We start from the raw sequence: 19,075 nt of genomic DNA on the forward strand, positions 1-19,075 counted from the left end.
CATCATGTGGCAGAGTTGGGATTCGAACCCATGACCCCTGACTCCAAAGCCCGTGCTCTTTCCGCTGAGCCACGCTGCCAGACACTGTACTCAGCGCTGGAGTAGATACAAGGTAATCCGGTTGGACACAGTCCCTGTCCCATGGGGCTCTCAGTCTCAATCCCCATTTTACAGATGAGGGAATTGAGGCCCAGAGAAGTGACGTGCCTTGCCCAAGGTCACAAAGCAGACCAGCGACAGAGTTGGAATTAGAACCCACGACCGCCTGACTCCCAGGCCCGTGTAACACTATGTCATGCTGCTCTCTACTCTTATATCAAGGAGAGGGTTGAAAAGTTCACTGGATGACCCCACCCTGAACCACTACCACAAGGTAGACTGAGAAACCAGTTTGCTGGAGTTGCTTTTTTTATTCTGGAGAGGAAGCGTTGAGCCACCATCTCTGCCCTCAAACTGAATGAAAATAACCCTGCCCTTCCTCCTCTGCCCCTCAACCAGAGAAATCCCAGGACTTATATCTGGTATCCTCAAAGCTCTTTGAGCAGCAATTGGCACTGGTCCTGTGTAAGCTGAGCCTGCCAAGGGTACGAGCATGAATAAAGTTAAAGGTCACAGCTTCCTTCCATGGAAGAGGAGGGGAGCGTTGCATGTACCATCTGTTAGGGAGGCTCAGATCTCTGCCCTGACTGTCTTCTCCAGGGTGCAATCAATCAATGGTATTTATTGAGTGCACACTTTGTGCGGAGCACTGTGCTAAGGCCTGGGAGAGTACAATAGATTAAGTCGATGAGATTTCGCCCATCGATGAATTTATTCTAGCAGGGGAAGCTGAGGCTAAAGTAAAATATCTATTTATTTATTTATCCCCCTCTAGACTGTGAGCTCGTTGTGGGGCAGGGTGGCTCTGTACTAAGCGCTGGGGTGGTTACAAGATGTGCTGTGGGGCTGGGAAGGACGAAGTAGACTCTCTGAACTCAAATTCAGTCAACTGTCCTAGAATATGAGGTTAGGTTTTTGATGAAGCCCCTCATTATTGTACTCACCCAAGTGCTTAGTACAGTACTCTGCACACAGTAAGCACTCAATAAATACCACTGATTAAGGAAAGCTTGGATCTCTAGATTGTGAACTCACTGTGGGGCAGGGAATGTATCTACTGTAATAATAATGATAATGGTGTTTATTAAGCACTTTGTGTGCCAAGCACCATACCAAGTGCATGGGAGAGTCCAATACAGCAATAAACAGAAACAGTCCCTGCCCACCTGATCTGATTGACTCTACCTCAAAGCTTAGTACACTGCCCGGCACCTAGTAAGCACTTTAACCAATCCCATCCCCATCATCATCACATAGGTCAGCGCTTAGAACAGTGCTTTGTACATAGTAAGTGCTTAATAAATGCCATCATTATTACGGGGAAGCGGCATGGCTTATTGGAAAGAACACGGTCTTGGGAGCCAGAGGACGTGGGTTCTAATTCCGGCTCCACCACTTGTCTGCTGTGTGACCTTAGGTAAGCCCCTTCACTTCTCTGTGCTTCAGTGACCTCATCTGCAAAATGGGGATGATGACTGTGAGCCCCACGTGGGACAACCTGATGACTCTGTATCTACCCCAGCACTTAGAACAGTGCTTGGCACTGAACAAATACCATCGTTATTATCATTATTATTATTTATTAACTACTTACGGTGTGCAGAGTCCTGTACCAAGTGCTTGGGAGAGTCCAACACAGCAATAGACTGATAATCCGTGCCCATCTGATCTGACCAGCACTTAATACAGTGCTAGGCACCTATCAGGCGCTTAACAAATACCATTATTATTCAGTAAGCGCTTACTGTGTGCCAGGCACCTAGTAAGCGCTTAACAAATACCCTAATTATCATGATTATTCACTAAGCGCTTACTGTGTGCCAGGCACCTAGTAAGCGCTTAACACCATAACTATCATTACTGTTATTATTATTATTAATTAAGTGCTTACTGGGTGCCGGGCACCTAATAAACGTTTAACAAATGTTTAACACCATAACTATCATTATTGTTATTATTATTATTAATTAAGCGCTTACTGGGTGCCGGGCACCTAATAAACATTTAACAAATATTATTATTATCATTGATTAAGCGCTTACTGTGGGCCGGGCACCTAGTAAGCGCTTCAGAAATACTGGTATTCATTATTATAAATTATTTATTAAGCGCTTACCGTGTGCAGAGCCCTGAACCAAGCGCTGGGGAGAGTCCAATGCAGTGATAAAGAGAGGCAATCGGTGCCCTTCCGATCTGCTTGCCTCCGCCCCAGCGCTTAGTCCAGTGCGGGGCACCTAGTGAGCGCTTTAACCAACATTCTCCTCCTCTTTATGCCACGCCTGGGCATTGCGGGTGCAGGGTGACACTGGGCGGCGGCGGGGAGGGGAGGGCAGCTGCAGCGAGTGCCACTGGGGGTAGGTGCAACTGGTGTAACTGGAGCAACTGCAACTGGGTCAGCTGGTGCAACTGGAGCAAACTGCCACTGGAATACCTGCAACTGGTACCACTGGGGCAGCTGCAGAGGGTGCCACTGGAGCTGGTGCAACGGAGGCAGCTGCAGACGGTGCCACTGGTGCAGCCGATGCCAGGGCCGCCGGCGCAATGGGGGTCGGTGGGCGGGGCGGCGCCGGGGTGGGCAGCGGGCTGAAGTTGCCCTGGTCGGTGGTGGCATCGGTGTGCCTGCTGGGGGCGGAGGCGGCGGGCGCCCTGGCGCTGAGCCGAGAGTACTGGACGGCGGGGGACGGGGCCTGGCACGGGCTGACCCTGCTGTTCTGGCTGCTGCCCTGCGCGCTGGTGCAGCTCACCCTCCTCTTCGTCCACCGCGACTTCAGCAAGGACCGGCCGCTGCTCCTCCTGCTCCACCTCCTGCAGCTCGGGCCCATCGTACGGTAGGTAGGACGACGAGAGTGGCGCCGCCGCAGCCGCCAGGCACCGCCCAAACGGGCTGCACAACCCGGGGGTGGGGTGGGGGTGGGGAATGCGCAAAGCGCGAGGGTAAACGTGCTGCACAGGGTGGGGGGAAGATGCACAAAGCCAGAGGGCAAACGTGTTGTACAGGGTTGGGGCAAAACGCGCAAAGCCAGAGTGCAAACGTGCTGCACAGGGTTGGGGTTGGGTCGGGGGGGGGGAGATTCATGCGCAAAGCCAGAGTGCAAACATGCTGCACAGGGTGGGGGACTGGGGCAAGAGGTTATAACGGTCAAGGGCGGCTCCTTGTTACTGACTAACAATAATGACGATAACAATATACCTGTATATTACCTGTATATATGCTTGTACATATTTGTTACTCTATTTTACTTGTACATATCTATTCTATTTATTTTATTTTGTTAGTATGTTTGGTTTTGTTCTCTGTCTCCCCCTTTTAGACTGTGAGCCCACTGTTGGGTAGGGACTGTCTCTATATGTTGCCAGCTTGTACTTCCCAAGCGCTTAGTACAGTGCTCTGCACACAGTAAGCGCTCAATAAATACGATTGATGATTGATGATGATGATGGGGGAAAACGCTCAAAGCCAGAGTGCAAACGTACTGCACAGGGTTGGGGTGGGGGGGGGGAGATGCGCAAAGCCAGAGTGCAAACGTGCTGCACGGCTGGGGGGCGGGGGGAGAAACGCGCAAAGCCAGAGGATAAACGTGCTGCATAGGATGGGGGGTGGGGAGGAATGCCCAAAGCCAGAGAGCGAACGTGCTGCACAGGGTGGGAGTTGGGGGGGGGGGGAGATGCGCAAAGCCATAGAGCACACGTGCTGCACAAGGTGGGGAACGCGCAAAGCCAGAGTGTAAACGTGCTGCACATGGTGGGAGGTGGGGGGAAGATGCACAAAGCCAGAGTGCAAACGTGCTGCACCGGGTGGTGGGAAAACGCGCAAGCCACAGTGCAAACGTGCTGCACAGGGTGTGGGGGGAAGATTCATGCGCAAAGCCAGAGTGCAAACGTGCTGCACAGGGTGGGGGACTGGGGCAAGAGGTTATAACGGTCAAGGGCGGCTTCATGTTACTAGCTAACAATAATGACGATAACAATAACAACAATAGTGACATTTATTAAGCGCTTAATATGGGCCAGGCACTGGACTAAACGCTGCGACAGGCACTGGGCTGAGCGCTGCGGTGGAGGCCTGTTTGTTAAGCGCTTACTAGGTGCCAGGCACTGGACGAAGCTCTACAGTGGATGTCCATTTGTGAAGCCTTTCTTAGTGCAAGGGTACTGATCTAAGCTGCGGCGGATGCCTATTAAGAGCTTACTAGGGGTCTGACACTGTACTAAACGCTGCGGTGGATGCAAGCAAATCGGGTTGAACACAGCCCCTGCCCCACAATCGCTTACTACAGTGTTCTGCATACTGTAAGCGCTCCAGAAATAACCATGGACTGGTTGGCAGCGGCCCCGGTCCCCGCCCAAGCGCTTAGCGCAGTGCTGGGCACACAGAGCACAGTAAGAATATTATCGATTGATGGATTGATTCATTCTTCCCCCACATACTGGAAGCTGCATGGTGGATCGTGGGCGGGGAACGGATCCGCTCATTTGTAGCGCACTCTCCCAAGCTCTTAGCACAGTGCTCTGCACCCAGTAATCGGTCAGTAAATACTGTTGATTGATTACTTGATTCCCCCCCCCCCCCCAAATAGATAGGTGCAGACATGCCTTGGTGGTGAATTTTGCTGTAGACTGGAGGGGAGAAAGGGAATGACAAAGGCCCTGAATGTGGGCCCTGATTAACTTGAATCTCCTCCAGTGTTTAGTACAGTGTTTGACACTTAATAAGCTTATAACACATGCCATGATCGTTATTATTATTACACGGTGACAGCTGTTTACTGAAGAGGGATTCTCTCTCCTCCTTCCCTCCTCCCTGCCCCGCCCCCTGAAATGGATTCTTAAAAGGTCTATTACAAGGGGGGATGGGGGAGCGTACTTATCTAGAAACAGCAGTTGGCCGATAAGAAAATAAACCACTCCCAGGGTGTGTTTTTGGGGGGTGCTTGTGTCTCTGGGTAACGATGTGTTATCCCTGTTACGAAGCACTCGATAAATAGGTCTGAAAATAAAAGATCTGGAGCTGTACGTGGAGTTAGGTTTAAGGGGATATAAGAGGAAATGATTTGGTAAGGTCCTTAAATGTCCTCATAATTGGAAGGGCAGAAGTAGGGGACCCATTTTTTATGGGGAAATCTGTAAATCGAAATGATTTCTCTCTGTTCCTGTGCAGACGACTTTGTTGTGTAATTTCTGTTAAATCTTTAAATAGTAACAAAAAAATAAAGGCAGAATGGAGTTTGTTTCCTGCGGCTTGGAGGTTTTGAATATTGGTTGAAACAGGTCCTGTATGCTTGGATTATTTGTGAGGGTCTTTGGTAGATGTGGTTAGATACCAGTCTCTGTCATTCTCTGACTCCTTTGTGTTTCCCTGCCTTCACTGTACTGAAAATGTCATCCTTAGTTGGCTCTGTCTATATTTCTTCCGGAGTGAATCATAAATAGACCAAGGTTTTTAAAGTCATAACAAAAAAAAAAAAATGCCCAGGTAGCACATAGTTTGGCCTACTGGAGAAAATGTGGGCCTGGGAGTCAGAGGACCTGGGTTCTAATTCCAGCTTTGCTCGTTGCTTGCTCTGTGACCTTGGGCAAGTCGTTTCACTTCTCGGTGCCTCAGTTTCCTCACCTGTAAAATGGGGATTAAATATCTGTTCACCCTCCTACTCAGACTCTGAGCTTCTTGAGGAACAGGGGGGCTGTGTCCCATCTACTTCACGTGAACCCGCACCAGGGCTTAGCACAGCGTTTGACACATTGTAAGCACTTATCAGATGCCATAAAAAATGCTTTAGGGTGAAAGGAATCATATGTGTAACTAAGTTATTACTCAAATTCTTACACTTGTGTCTTCAATTTATTTTGACTTCTTGTTGGTAAGGTGAGCAACTTGATAGTGAATATGAGCTAACGCTTATTTACAAATAGTCTCTGAGCCATCCATCTTACTGTCTGTGTGATTCTATTTTAACATTGACCTTATCTCTTAACAACATAGATCAAAGTGATTTCCTCTAGGCAGCATAAGAAGAGTGCCAAATGTGATCTAAGTAATACTTATTGCTACTAGTAGTAATAGTATTTATTCAGCACTTACTGTGTAAATCTCACCGGGAAAGCATAAAGAGGTGAGAATTAGACATACAATTGAAGCTCATTATGGGCAGGGAATGTGTCTAAATTGTTAAATCATACTCTCCCAGGCACTTAGTACAGTGCTCTGTTCACGGTAAGCACTCAGTAAATATAATTCTATTATATTCTATAATGTTGTTGATGGTTTAGATTTTTACCTTCAGGTGGAAGAAGTTTTGACCAGACAAACCCATCACATGGTAAATTGATCCAATTAAATGCAAAATTAAATCAAAGATACTTCTCTTTGGGGGTTGAAAAGAGTCTTTTCTCTTTTCAGTCGCGAAGCTGATTTTTAAAGATCTTTATTTTAAAATATTAATTTATCTTAATGTCTGTCTTCCCCTAAGACTGTAAGCTCATTGTGGACAGGGAACATGTCTACAACTCTGTTTTACTGTACTCTCCCAAGGACTTAGTACCATGCTCTGCACACAGTAAATGCTCAATAAATACTTTGGGAAAAAAAAAAAACCAACTATAGCTGTATGTGGAGTTATGTTTAAGGAGATCTAAGAGGAAATGACTTGGTAGGGTCCTTAAATGTCCCGATAATTGGAAGGGCAAAAATAGTGACCCTTTTTTAAGGGGAACTCTGTTGTGGTTGTTTAAGAAGGAGTGGTATTTGTTAAGTGTTTACTTTCTGTACTAAGTGCTGGTTACAATCAGACTAGACACAATGTGTGTACCACAGGAGGCTCACAATCCAAGAGGGAGGGAGAACAGACATGTAATCTCCATTTTATAGCTGAGGAACAGAGAAGTTAAGTGACTTACCCAAGGTCACCCAGCAGGCAAATGAGGGAACTGGAATTAGAACCCAGCTCTTCCCACTAGTTTACACTGCTTCTCAAGTAACTGTCACAAAGAGCTCGTTCCCATACACAGGGCGGGTGCATGATTTTTGGAGTCACAAAGCTGAATTCCCCCGAGCAATGCTTTGGTACTGGTAGCAGGCATTTACTCTAAGACTTTGTGGTTTGAAATTCTTTTTTGCCAACTTGCAATTGAGTAGCACCCAGAGGTAGCACTGACAGAAATATTCAAGACTCTTGTGATGGGTTTTGTAGATTTCAGTTTGATCTGAAACCTGATGCCCCATGGTTGCCATGGAGTCTGACAATTTCCTAACAGATGGCTGGCCTTCTCCTTTCAACTTTCTGCTTTTCTGTTTATCCATCCGAGCCTTGTGGCGGTGAAGCAGATTTCCCTGGCATCTTTTGCTTTCATTTTGCCAGTAAAGATCTTCAGGGGTGTGTGGGGTTCAGTGTTCATCAGCAGAGAAGGAACAGGCGCTACTCTTTTGTACTTTTTGCTCCTCCATTTTCCTCCTTACTATGGAGCCTGGGTTGTTTTGTAATAGTAATAGTTGTCATGTACTACTACTAATAATAATAATGATAATTGTGGTATTTGTTCAGCACTTACTATGTACCAGGCACCGTACTAAGCACTGGGGTGGGTAAAAGCAATTTGGGTTGGACATAGTCCCTGTCCCACATGGGGTTTTACAGTCTTATTCCCCACTTTACCAATGAGATAACTGAGGCACAGAGAAGTGAAGCGTCCCATTCAAGTGACAGAGACTGTGTCTGATCGGATAACCTTGTACCTCCCCCTGCACTTTGCACATAGTGAGCATTCAAAAAATGAGGTAAATAAATGAAGAAATAAATAAATGGGAAGTAGTGTAGCCTGGTGGGTAGAGCACAGGCCTGGGTCTGAGCAAAGTAAGCCCTCAATAAATACTTTTAATAGATTGGCTGATTGACAGTTGAAGGGAGAGGGCGGATGGAAAGGAAAAAAGTCAAGCATGTCCTACCTTCCTATTTGCAGGAAAACAAGTTACCCTTCTTTACCTGTTAGGCAGGAATTTGGAGTCAACCTCTCACCTAAGCAAGGCTCTATTCCTGAGGCCCTCCTAGCAGAAAAGCAAATGAAACCTGAAAAACCTGCTTTTTTTTATCTGTAATTGTTTCCAGGAACACCAAGGAAGCCAATGCAGTGACACCAAAGTTAAGGGTGAATCTGATGAGGCCAAAGCTCTAATCAGTTTATCAATCGTATTTATTGAGTGCCTACTATGGGCAGAGCACTGCACTGAGCACTTGGGAGAGTACAACACAACAGTGAAACACACACCATGCGCTTACAGTCTAGAAGGGTCGGGGGCTTCGGTAAAAACCATGAATTTGTTGCCTTTTGATTAAAGATGATGGAAGTGGGTGTGAATCAATCCCTATGTGAGCAGACTGCCAAGGTGATTGCCATTGTGATATTTAAGTGATTATGGTGCACTAAGCACTGAGGTAAATCAGACCAGATAGTTCCAGCCCCGCACGGGGGCTCAAACTCTAACGGGGAGGATGAATCTCTATTTAATTCCCATTTTATGGATGAAGAAGCTGAAGTGCCAGGAAGTCAAGGGACTTGCCCAAAGTCATACAGCCAGCAAGTGGGAAAGCTGGGATTAGAACCCAGGTCTCTGGATTCCCTGTGCTGTGCTCTTTCCTTCAGGCCACGCAGTGTGTGTTTGTCCAAGAATCCCTTTCATATCACATCATATATTGTGTCCTTCTGTTTGTGGTTAAAGCTACCACTTCCAGTTTTGGCGGTGGTTTAGACAGTGCCCTTTAAAGCAGTCAGTCACCTTGCCCCCTCCCACATCACCTCGCTACTCTCCAGCCTGCACACTTCGCTCCTCTAATACTAAACTTCTCACTGTACCGCCGTCTCGTCTATCTCGTCTGACAAGTGGCAGAGCAGGATTAAAACTCAGAGTCTCTGACTCCCAACTCTGTGCTCTTTCCACTAGGCCATGCTGCTTCCCACACTCTGTCAAGCTTCTCAGCCCTTGGATAATCACCATCCTCTGCAGTACCATCTACGCTCAGATCTTTGAAGTCTGATGCTTCCCTCTCCTGTATTTTATTTTAGTGTCAGTCTACTAGATTTTAAGCTTCTTGGAGGCAGGGATCATGTCTACCCAATTCTGATGTTTTGTACTCTCCCAAGCACTCAGTACAGTGCTTGGCTCAGAGTAAGTGCTTAGTGAATATTCCCGTTTGAACGCAGTATGTTTCAGGTCAAGATCAATAAATTAAATGAGTGTTTTCCTAGGCATAGGATTTCATGTTAAGCATTTCCTGGTGACAGTTGAACTTCTGTTGCGGTACAAAGGGCTGATGGCTATGGAAATTCCCTGCCACTAGGACATATATGCTATTTGGCAGGTGCTGGTCTCTTCGATTTCTACAGCTGGTGAGTTTCTCACCCCTGTCAGATCTTTCCTGATGCTACATTTGGGCCAGTAGGAGACAGGGAAGGTGTGCACCAACTCCATTGTATTGTACTCTTCCAAGCCTTAGTACAGTGCTCTGCTTGGGAGTCAGAGGTCATGGATTGTAATCCTGACTGCCACTTGTCTGCTGTGTGACTTTGGGCAAGTCACTTAACTTCTCTGGGCCTCAGTTACCTCATCTGTAAAATGGGGATTAAGACTGTGAGCCCCATGTGGGACAACCTGATCACCTTGTATCCTCCCCAGTGCTTAGAACAGTGTTTTGCACATAGTAGGTGCTTAAAAATACTAACTGTACTAAGTGCTTAGGAGAGTACAGTACAGGAGAATTGGTAGATGTGTTCCTTGCCCACAATGAGCGTACGGTCTAGAGGGGGTGGAAGAAGACCTGGTTTCTAATCTTATAACTACCCCAGCACTTAGTACAGTGCTGGGAGTAGTGTAAGCATTTAGCAAGTACAATAATAAGAATAATTAGGGCATTTAAGTGCTTATTATTTGCCAGGTACTGTACTAAGCACTGGGGTGGATACAAGCAAAATGGGTTGGACCCAGTCCGTGTCCCTAGTGGAGCTCACAGTCTCAATCCTCATTTTACAGATGAGGGAACTGAGGCCCAGAGAAGTGAAGTCACTGGCCCAAGGTCACACAGCAGGTTGAATATAATCCATATGGCTGAGAATATACAAGAAGCATCCAATGACTCCTCTGAAACCTACCGGTCACTAACAACATTTATCTATTTTTTTTTCTCCAGGTGTGTGGATGTTTTTTGCATTTACTTCCATGAAGGCGAAGTTGAGGAGCCTTATGTCAGCATCACCCGGAAGAGGCAGATCCCAAAAAATGGCTACTCGGAAGAGATTGAAAGGGAAGTGGGCCAGGCAGAGGGAAAGTTGTGCACCCACAGGTCTGCTTTCAGCCGGGCCTCGGTAATCCAAGCCTTCCTCGGTTCAGCGCCTCAGCTGACCCTCCAGTTATACATAAGCGTCCTGCAGCAGGAAGTCACAGTTGGGAGAAGTACGTATGATTTCAGAGTCAGTCTGACCATGAAAGGGTGAGGGGGTGATTGCCTAAAGATTTCATTCCTTCATTTATTCAGTCATATTTATTGAGTGCTTATTAAGTGCAGAGCACTATACTAAGCGCTTGGGAGAGTGTCGGGGATGTAGCTCAGTGATAGCGAGAAGCAGCATGGCACAGTGGAGAGAGCATGGGCCTGGAAGTCAGAAGGTTATGGGTTCTAATCCCGACTCTGCCACTTGTCTGCTGTGTGACAATGGGTAAATCACTTAACATCTCTGTGCCTCAGTTACCTCATCTGTAAAGTGGGGATTGAGACGGGGAACCCTGTGTAGGACAGGGTCTTTGTCCAACCTGATTTGCTTGTATCTCCGTCCCACCTGAGGCTCACCGTCTTAATCCCCATTTTACAGATGAGGTAACTGAGGCCCACAGAAGTGAAGTGACTTGTCTGAGGTCACACAACAGACAAGTGAGGGAGCTGGGAGTAAAACCCAGGTCTTCTGACTCCCAGACCCATGCTCTTTCCTCTAGGCCACACTGCTTCTCATTGGTGGTATTTACTGAGCACCTATTGAGGAAAAAAACATTGAACTGCCTATGTGGGGAATGTTAAGCAAAGCAAAGCACTGATCCCTGGCCATGGGGAATTTATAATCTACTGAAGAGCTTCCAAAGGCTGGGGCAGTTTCTCTAATCCCAACAGGCTTGCAAATTTAGACAGTTTTTCCTGGATCTACCGTCTTTCCACTTTAGGCAACACAGTATGCTCCTTCGCAGCAAAGTATGGCTTAGCTCCCTGGAGGATCTGATCCAAAAACCTAATTCCCTAGTCATCTGGGCCAGAAAAATGAGAATATAAGGGGAACCTGATAAGGTATCAGGCAGTCAGGGTTTTTAGCTTCAAAGAGAACTGTCCTCCTAAATTGTGGCACTAAATCATCCTGTTCCTTCCATAGATAGTCCTGATTGTACTTAACAAAATTCAGAAACCAAAGCCCTTATTTCATTTCTTAGTGAATTGTACAGTAAATAAACCATTGCCTTTTTCTAGAATCCATTTACACTTCTCTCTCCAGACTGTCTTGATTTTTGTCTCTTTGGGCCATTGATAAATTACTTATTTATTCATATTAATGTTTCCCCCTCTAGGTTGTAAGCTCATTTTGGGCAGGGAACATGTCTGCTAATTCTGTCATATTCAACGCTCCCAAGCACTCAGTACAGTGCACGTAGTAAACGCTTAATAAATACTACGCTTGATCGATTGATTGGTCAATTCCTATCCCTGATTAATCCAAACATTGTTTGGCTTGATGGTTGTTTTGGGTTTTGATTGCCCCCATGTGTAAATCTCTGTTCTAGCAGTCATTGAGAATTTTAGGGCATCATTGAATAATTCAGTTCTGGATCAATCAATCAGTCAATCGATGGTGCTTACTGGGTGCAGAGCAGTTTACTAAGCGCTTGGGAGAATACAATAAAACAGAGTTGGTAGATGTGTTCCTTTCTCTCAATGAGTTTACAGTCTAGAGGGAATAATTGCATCTGTTAAGTGCTTACCGGGTGTCAAGCACTGTTCTGAGTGCTGGGGTAGATACAAAATAATCAGGTCCCACATGCGACTCATAGCCTGAGTCAGAAGGAGAATCAGGTATAGAATTCCCATTTTGCAGATGAGGGAACTGAGGCCCAGAGAAATTAAATGACTTGCCCAATGCTCCAAGTCACCCAACATGCAAGTGGCAGATCTGGGATTAGAACGCAGATCCTCTGACACCCAGACCTGTACCCTTTCCACTATGAATCATTTATGGGCATTGGAAACAAAATCAGTAGTTCTAACAAGTGAAAGGCAGGGTCCAACTCTGACACTGAAGGTTAGCATATCATTCATTCATTAATTTGTATTTATTGAGTGCTTACTGCGGGCAGAGCACTGTGCTAAGTACTTGGAAAGTACAATTCAGCAACAAATAGAGACAATCCCTACCCAACAATGGGTCTAGAAGCGGGGAGACAGACAGACATTTCATTTATCCTTCTTCATTCTCTAAAATGAAGGGAGCGTGTCTGTTAATTCTCTTGTATCGTACTCTCCCAAGTGCTTAGTACGGTGCTCTGCACATAGCAAGTGCCTAATAAATACAATCGATTGATTGATTCACTACAATAAGCATTTATTAAGCCTCCCTTCAGCATGAAATGTTTATTGAGGACCCATTAAGGCTTACATCACTGTACCAGGAACAACACTAAACACGGGATATAAAATTGCGTTGGTTAGAATTTTCCAAATGAGGGGTGATTCATCAGGTGGAAAATTACAGTAGTAAAACTCATCCCCTGAGCATTTATGTCAATTATTTTTCCATCAACTGAGGAATAAGGCTGGTGTCTTTAAGGCAAAAATAAGGCTTCTATCCCTCCAGTATGCTCAGGAAAGAGGGTTTTTTAAATAGTATTTTTTAAGCACACACTATGTAGTAGATATGTGTGCTGGGTAGATACAAGCTGATCAGGTTGGACACGATCCCTGTCCTACACAGGGCTCACGGTTTTAATCCCCATTTTACAGATGAGGGAACTGAGGCCCAGAGAAGTAAAGTTCCCGAGTCTTGTCATTCTTAGTTGTGACATTCTTATTCTCTGATCCTTCAGCTGTCGTTCGCCATGCAGCAGGGATAAATGCCAAACTAGCAGCTGAGGATCAGGAGATGGGGAGGAGGGGGAGAACTGAAGAGAGAGGAAGCATAAGAGGGAGAGAAATGAGTTTTCACAAGTGCAGGCATGGTGCAGTGGATAGAAAATTGGGCCACAAGTCAGAAGGTCATGGGTTCTAATCCCATCTCTGCCACTTGTCTGCTGTCTGACCTTGGGCCAGTGACTTCAATTCTCTGGGTCTCAGTTCCCTCATCTGAAAAATGGGGATTGACACTGTGATTTACACTGTGACACTGTGATTGACACATGGGACAGGGACTGTGTACAACTCGATTTGCTTGTATCTGCCCCAGTGCTTAGTACAGTGGTTGGCACAAAGTAAGCGCTTAAGAAATACCATTTAAAAAAAATGGACTGTGGTACCAGTAGGTGAAGGTCTTCAACCAATCAATGGTATTTGTCCCTCTAGACTGTAAGCTCGTCAGGGGCAGGGAATGTGTCTGTTTATTGTTGGATTGTGCTCTCCCAACTGCTTCGTACAGTGCTTTGTACTCAGTAAGTGCTCAATAAATACAATTGAATGAACGAATGAATTTATCAAGTGCTTACTGTGTGCAGAGCATTCTTCTAGGTGCTTGGGACAGTACAGCATAGAGTTAATAATAATGATAATAATGATAACTGTGGTATTTAAGTCCTTACTATGCACCAGGCATTTTACTAAGCACTGGGGTGGATACAAATTAATCGGGTTGGACACAGTCCTTGCCCCATGCGGGGGCTCTCAGTCTCAATCCCATTTTACAGATGAGGTAACTGAGACACAGGGAAGTGAAGTGACTTTCCCAAAGTCACATAGCAGACAAATGACAGAACCTGGATTAGAATCCATAACCTTCTGACTCCCAGATCCATGCTCTATCCACTAAGCCATGCTCCTCAATAATAATTGTGGTATTTGTTAAATGCTTACTATGTGCCAAGCACTGTTCTGAGCACTGGGGTAGATACAAGGTAATCATTTGAACACAGTCACTGTCCCACATGGGGCTCACGGTCTTAACCCCCATTTTCCAGATGAGGTAACTGAGTCCCAGAGGAGTTAAGTGACTTCCGTGAAGTCATGCAGCAGGGAGAGCCGGGATTAGAACCCAGGCCCGTACTCATTCCACTGGGCCATGCTCCTTCCTCCCACGAAGGGGCTCCCCTTCTAGTTCTTGAAGGCGTTGCTGGTTTCGTCTCTCTCCAGGCATCTTCATGTCCATCTGCCTCCTGTCCATCGTCTACGGCGCTCTGCGCTGCAACATCCTGGCCATCAAGATCAAGTACGACGACTACGATGTCACCGTCAAGCCTGCCGCCTACGTTTGCATCTTCTTCTGGCGGGGCCTTGAGATCGCCACCCGGGTGGTGGTCTTGGTCCTGTACAGTTCCGTCCTCCAGATCTGGATCCTGCCCGTGGTGCTCTTCAACTTCTTCGGCTTCTTCTTTTACCCCTGGATCCTTTACTGGCACAGCCGGTCCCCGTTCCCCGAGAACGTCGAGAAGGCCATGAGCCGGGTGGGCACCACCGTGGTCCTCTTCTTGCTCACCTTCCTCTATGCGGGCATCAACATGTTCTGCTGGTCGGCCGTGCAGCTGAAGATCAACGACCCGGACTTGATCAACAAATCCCAAAACTGGCAAGTCATGGCAGTCTATTACCTGCTGAGGTTCGTCGAGAACGCTTTCCTCCTCCTCATGTGGTACATCTTCCGGACGGACGTCTACATGTACGTCTGTGCCCCTATGTTGATGGTGCAGCTGCTAGTGGCCTACTGCTTGGCCATCGTCTTCATGCTGGGCTTCTACCAGTTCTGCCATCCCTGCAAGAAGCTGTTCTCCTCCACCATTTTGGATGGCCTCCTGGGGGGCTTCCGACATCTCCGTCGGTCTCGCCATGAGCTGAGGCCCGGCGACCCAGCAGAGGGGCCGTCCCTGGACGGTGCTGACAGCAAGATGGATGATTCTCAGAATGGGGACCCGCTCTGCAGCGCCTCGTCCAATGCTTGATGGGCACCGGTGCCCAGTGGCACCGCCCCGCTGGGGTCTTCTCTGCTCCGAGATAGTCGCCTGGACCCGGGGACGGGAGCGGGGTCGTGTTCCAAGAGCCAGGGAGCTGGGACTACTGCCCTGGCCATTTGCCAACCTGTCTGCACTCATGCCACCAGAGGGTAGAAGAGGGGTGTGTCACAAACAACAAGCAGGGGTGCCTTCCCCAACAGTGATGCCCTCATTGGCGATCAGGAGAAAATGCCCCATGGGTACATTGGGGGATTCCATTCTTCTTGGCCAAAATCGACCACTCAATGCTATTTGTTGAGCGTTTACAGTGTACCGAGCACTGTAGTGAGTGCTTAATCACGTTCCAAAATCCAGCAGATCCAAAATCAGGCTGTTCAAAGCCAGCATTTTTCTAAACGTCCTAGTCACCCAGATCATCTGTGGTATTTATGGAGCACTTACTGGGTACAGATCACTGTACTGAGCGCTTGAGAGAGTACAGTGCAACAATGTTTCCTGCCCAAGAAGAGTTTACAGTCTAGAATCAGTCAGTCAGTCGTATTTGAGCGCTTGCTATATGCAGAGCACTGTAATAAGCACTTGGGAGATTACAATAGAACAGACACATTACCTGCCCACAATGATTTTACAGTCTAGAGGATTATTTAATTTGAGCTTGACCTTTAAGTCTTGTTTTACAGTCGGATGAAACAAGGCAGTTTTTACCATCAAGGGAATGCTTCCGATTTGATGGCCTCTTAGCTGTATCACCTCAGGATTCTGAAAGAATCTGGAATGTGCCCTGAACCGAGAAAGCAGATTTTCTGCTTGAAGCTAGGATAAGAGGCCTAATAGGAATGGGTATTTCTGCTCCTTTCTGCTCGTTTTATCACAGTGACTGCCTTTTGGAGCATAGACAGGGTGTTGATAATTGTGGTAATAATTGCGGTAATTGTTAAGCGAGTACTGTGTGCCACGCACTGTACTAAGCGCTGGGGTGGATACAAGCTAATTGGGTTGGACCCAGTCCCTGTCCCTCGTGGGGCTCACAGTCTTAATCCCCGTATTTATGGATGAGGTAACCGAGACCCAGAGAAGCAAAGCGACTAGCTCGAAATCACACAGCAGACAAGTCGCAGAGTCTGGATGTAGACCACTGGCCTCTCTGATCAATCGTATTTATTGAGTGCTTACAGTGTGCAGCGCACTCTCCTAAGCACTTGGGAGAATCATTGTAAGGGAGTTGGTAGACATGTTCTCTGCCCACAACAAGCTCACAGTCTAGATGTATGTCAGAATTTGGTGTTTAAATCTCTCAGTGCGCCATTCTCACTCACTGTCAGTAGAGGACTCTAACCGTCTCTATGGGTTATTCTTCACGTCATTGAATCAGGGAGGCTTCACGAAGCCCAGGCCCATAGCAAAGAAACCAAATTATTTTAATTTTATTTGTTTCTTTTTGCCATTCAGCTGGGGGTTTTGGGAGCTTCCACTTTGGGATTTGAATTAAGACAATTGAAGGAACTCTCTCCCCATGAAGGTTGTTAAAGGGGCCCATTCAATTGCCAAGAGAGACTGTGGAATCCCCTTCCTTAGGGTGTTTAAAAAAAAGCATCCAGGTTGGTTTATGGTCTGGGCCCTTCTAGGATGTATTTCAGTGAGTGTATATGTGTGTTGGGGTTGGGAGGTGGGGAGGGGAATGGGAAGGAATTAAATAATCCTTTGAGAGACATTATGGGGCCCTAGCCTAGAAATTGATATTGTTTATTTGGTATTTGTTAAGTGCTTACTATGTGTCAAGCACTGTTTTAAGCACCGGGGTAGATTCAGGTAAATCAGGCCCGACACAGTCCCTGCCCCTCTGGGGCTCACCATCGGAGTAGGAGGGAGAACAGATATTGAATCCCCATTTTGCTGCTGAGGAAATAGAGAAGCGAAGTGACTTGCCCAGTGTCATACAGCAGGCAGGTAATAAAGCTGGGATTAGAACCCAGATCCTCTGATTCTCGGGCGTGGGCTTTATCCTCTAGGCCTTGCTGATTCCCTCACTGATCCATGTTAAAGAGTTATTTTCTCCTAAAATATTCGTCACCATGTCGTCTTGATATATTTTTTGTAAATCCCCAAAGGGACATTTGTAGGATATTTAATATTTAATATTTGAAGGAAAAGTTTGTGTTTGGCCACAAGCTTAATTCAGTAACAGTTTATATTGTGGTTTGGATGAATTTCTGGATTGAAATGACTGTGAAAGAAATAGGGCAGGAGTTTGGTTCCAATTCCCTTTTGCCCCTTTTTAGTTTTTCAAGTCTTGGAGCCCCTTCTGTTGGTGTGGAGAGACAGGGCATAGAGGAAAGTTCTGAATTGGCCAGAAGAATGGATAGCAGACGGTAATGAGAATGAGCCAGCCTGGCCTGTCAAAGTAGGCATTCCATAAATTGGGATTGAAGGATAATCTGAAGGGCTTTATCCATGGAATGCTGCTCTAATAATATTTGTGGTATTTAAGTGCTTACTATGTGCTGGGCACTGTGCTGAGCCCTGGGGTAGATACAAGATAATCGTTTTGGACACAGTCCCTGTCCCACATGGAGTGCTCAGTCTTAATCCCCATTTTTCAGATGAGAAAACTAAGGGAAGTGAAGTATTTGCATAAGGTCATACAGCAAGTATGTGGCAGAACTGGGATTAGAACCCAGGTCCTCTGACTTCCAGGCCCGGGCTCTTTCCACTAGGCCACACTGCTCTTCCAAGGAGACCCATCATCTCCTGCAACTTCACTCTCCAGCGAAGTGTGTATTATCCAGGAATATGACCTTTGGTAATTCTCGTCCACATCCATTTCTTATGGGGTAGATAAACAAGGCACACGTCCAGTCTGAGATGTTTCCTTTATACCTTCAGGGAACGTGACAGTCTAGAGAGTCCTTCAGAAGATGCTCCGTGTCATTTCCTATTTTTATACAGTTTACTTGAGATGCAAGTGTAGATTTCTACACTTATTTGATGCCTAACATGTTTAAAGATTGTGCTTTCAAATATTTATGAGTTTAGCGAGAGTGAGGATATCAAATCTGCAAAATCATTCTTTCCAATTAAAAGCTAAAATTTTTCATTCTGAATTTTCTTCCTAAAGATACATTTGCTTTAATGTGCCATATACTTTTAAGTGGGCCAGAAAACATATAATTATTTATTTTGTACTAATTGTAAACTGAGCTATTACACCTGAAAATGTATATTTATTTTGTACTAGTTATAAAGTAAATTGAGCTATTGTGCCTTATTTTCCATAGCTCACCATAAGAGACTTACACATTCTTCCACCCAATAGCCCTTTTAGAATAACCAGTTGTGATGATTTGCTTCAAACATAACACTCGGTCTTTCAAAACTCCCAGGTTCAGAAGCATATTTTGCCCTTTCATTCATTCATTCCTTCAATTATATTTATTGAGCGCTTACTGTGTGCAGAGCACTGTACTAAGTGCTTGGTAAGTACAAGTCGGCAACAAATAGAGACGGGCCCTCCCCAACAACGGGCTCACAGTCTAAAAGGGGGATTATTTCAGGAAAAGATAAATCACTGCTACTGCTAGCTGCTCTTCTGTACAATTAAGCATCATGAAGTGATGTTTAGTTTAATCTTGGATTCTATCTTTGAGATCGTAGCAGTCGGACCCAATTCCCAACTCTCCCAGTTACTGTATTTATATAATTGGCCTACAAATTTTGTTATGGTCAATCAGTGGTATTTATCTAGCGCTTATTGTGTGCAGAGCATTGTCCTAAGTGCTTGGGAAAGTACAAAACAACAGAATTGGTAGA

The 19,075-nt window shown here is 46.0% G+C and overlaps 1 protein-coding gene across 1 annotated transcript; it reads left to right on the forward strand.

Moving 5' to 3' along the window:
- The first annotated feature begins 592 nt into the window (after window positions 1-592).
- XK (X-linked Kx blood group) lies at window positions 593-15,732 on the forward strand. The gene is made up of 4 exons (XM_038760125.1): window positions 593-649; window positions 2,497-2,927; window positions 10,275-10,537; window positions 14,454-15,732. Exons 1-4 carry the CDS (start codon window positions 593-595, stop codon window positions 15,254-15,256), a joined length of 1,554 nt encoding a protein of 517 aa, XP_038616053.1. The 3' UTR covers window positions 15,257-15,732.
- Window positions 15,733-19,075: the final 3,343 nt, after the last annotated feature.

The sequence above is a fragment of the Tachyglossus aculeatus genome, chromosome 18, assembly GCF_015852505.1.
Source record: "Tachyglossus aculeatus isolate mTacAcu1 chromosome 18, mTacAcu1.pri, whole genome shotgun sequence".
In the NCBI taxonomy this organism is placed as follows: domain Eukaryota; kingdom Metazoa; phylum Chordata; class Mammalia; order Monotremata; family Tachyglossidae; genus Tachyglossus; species Tachyglossus aculeatus.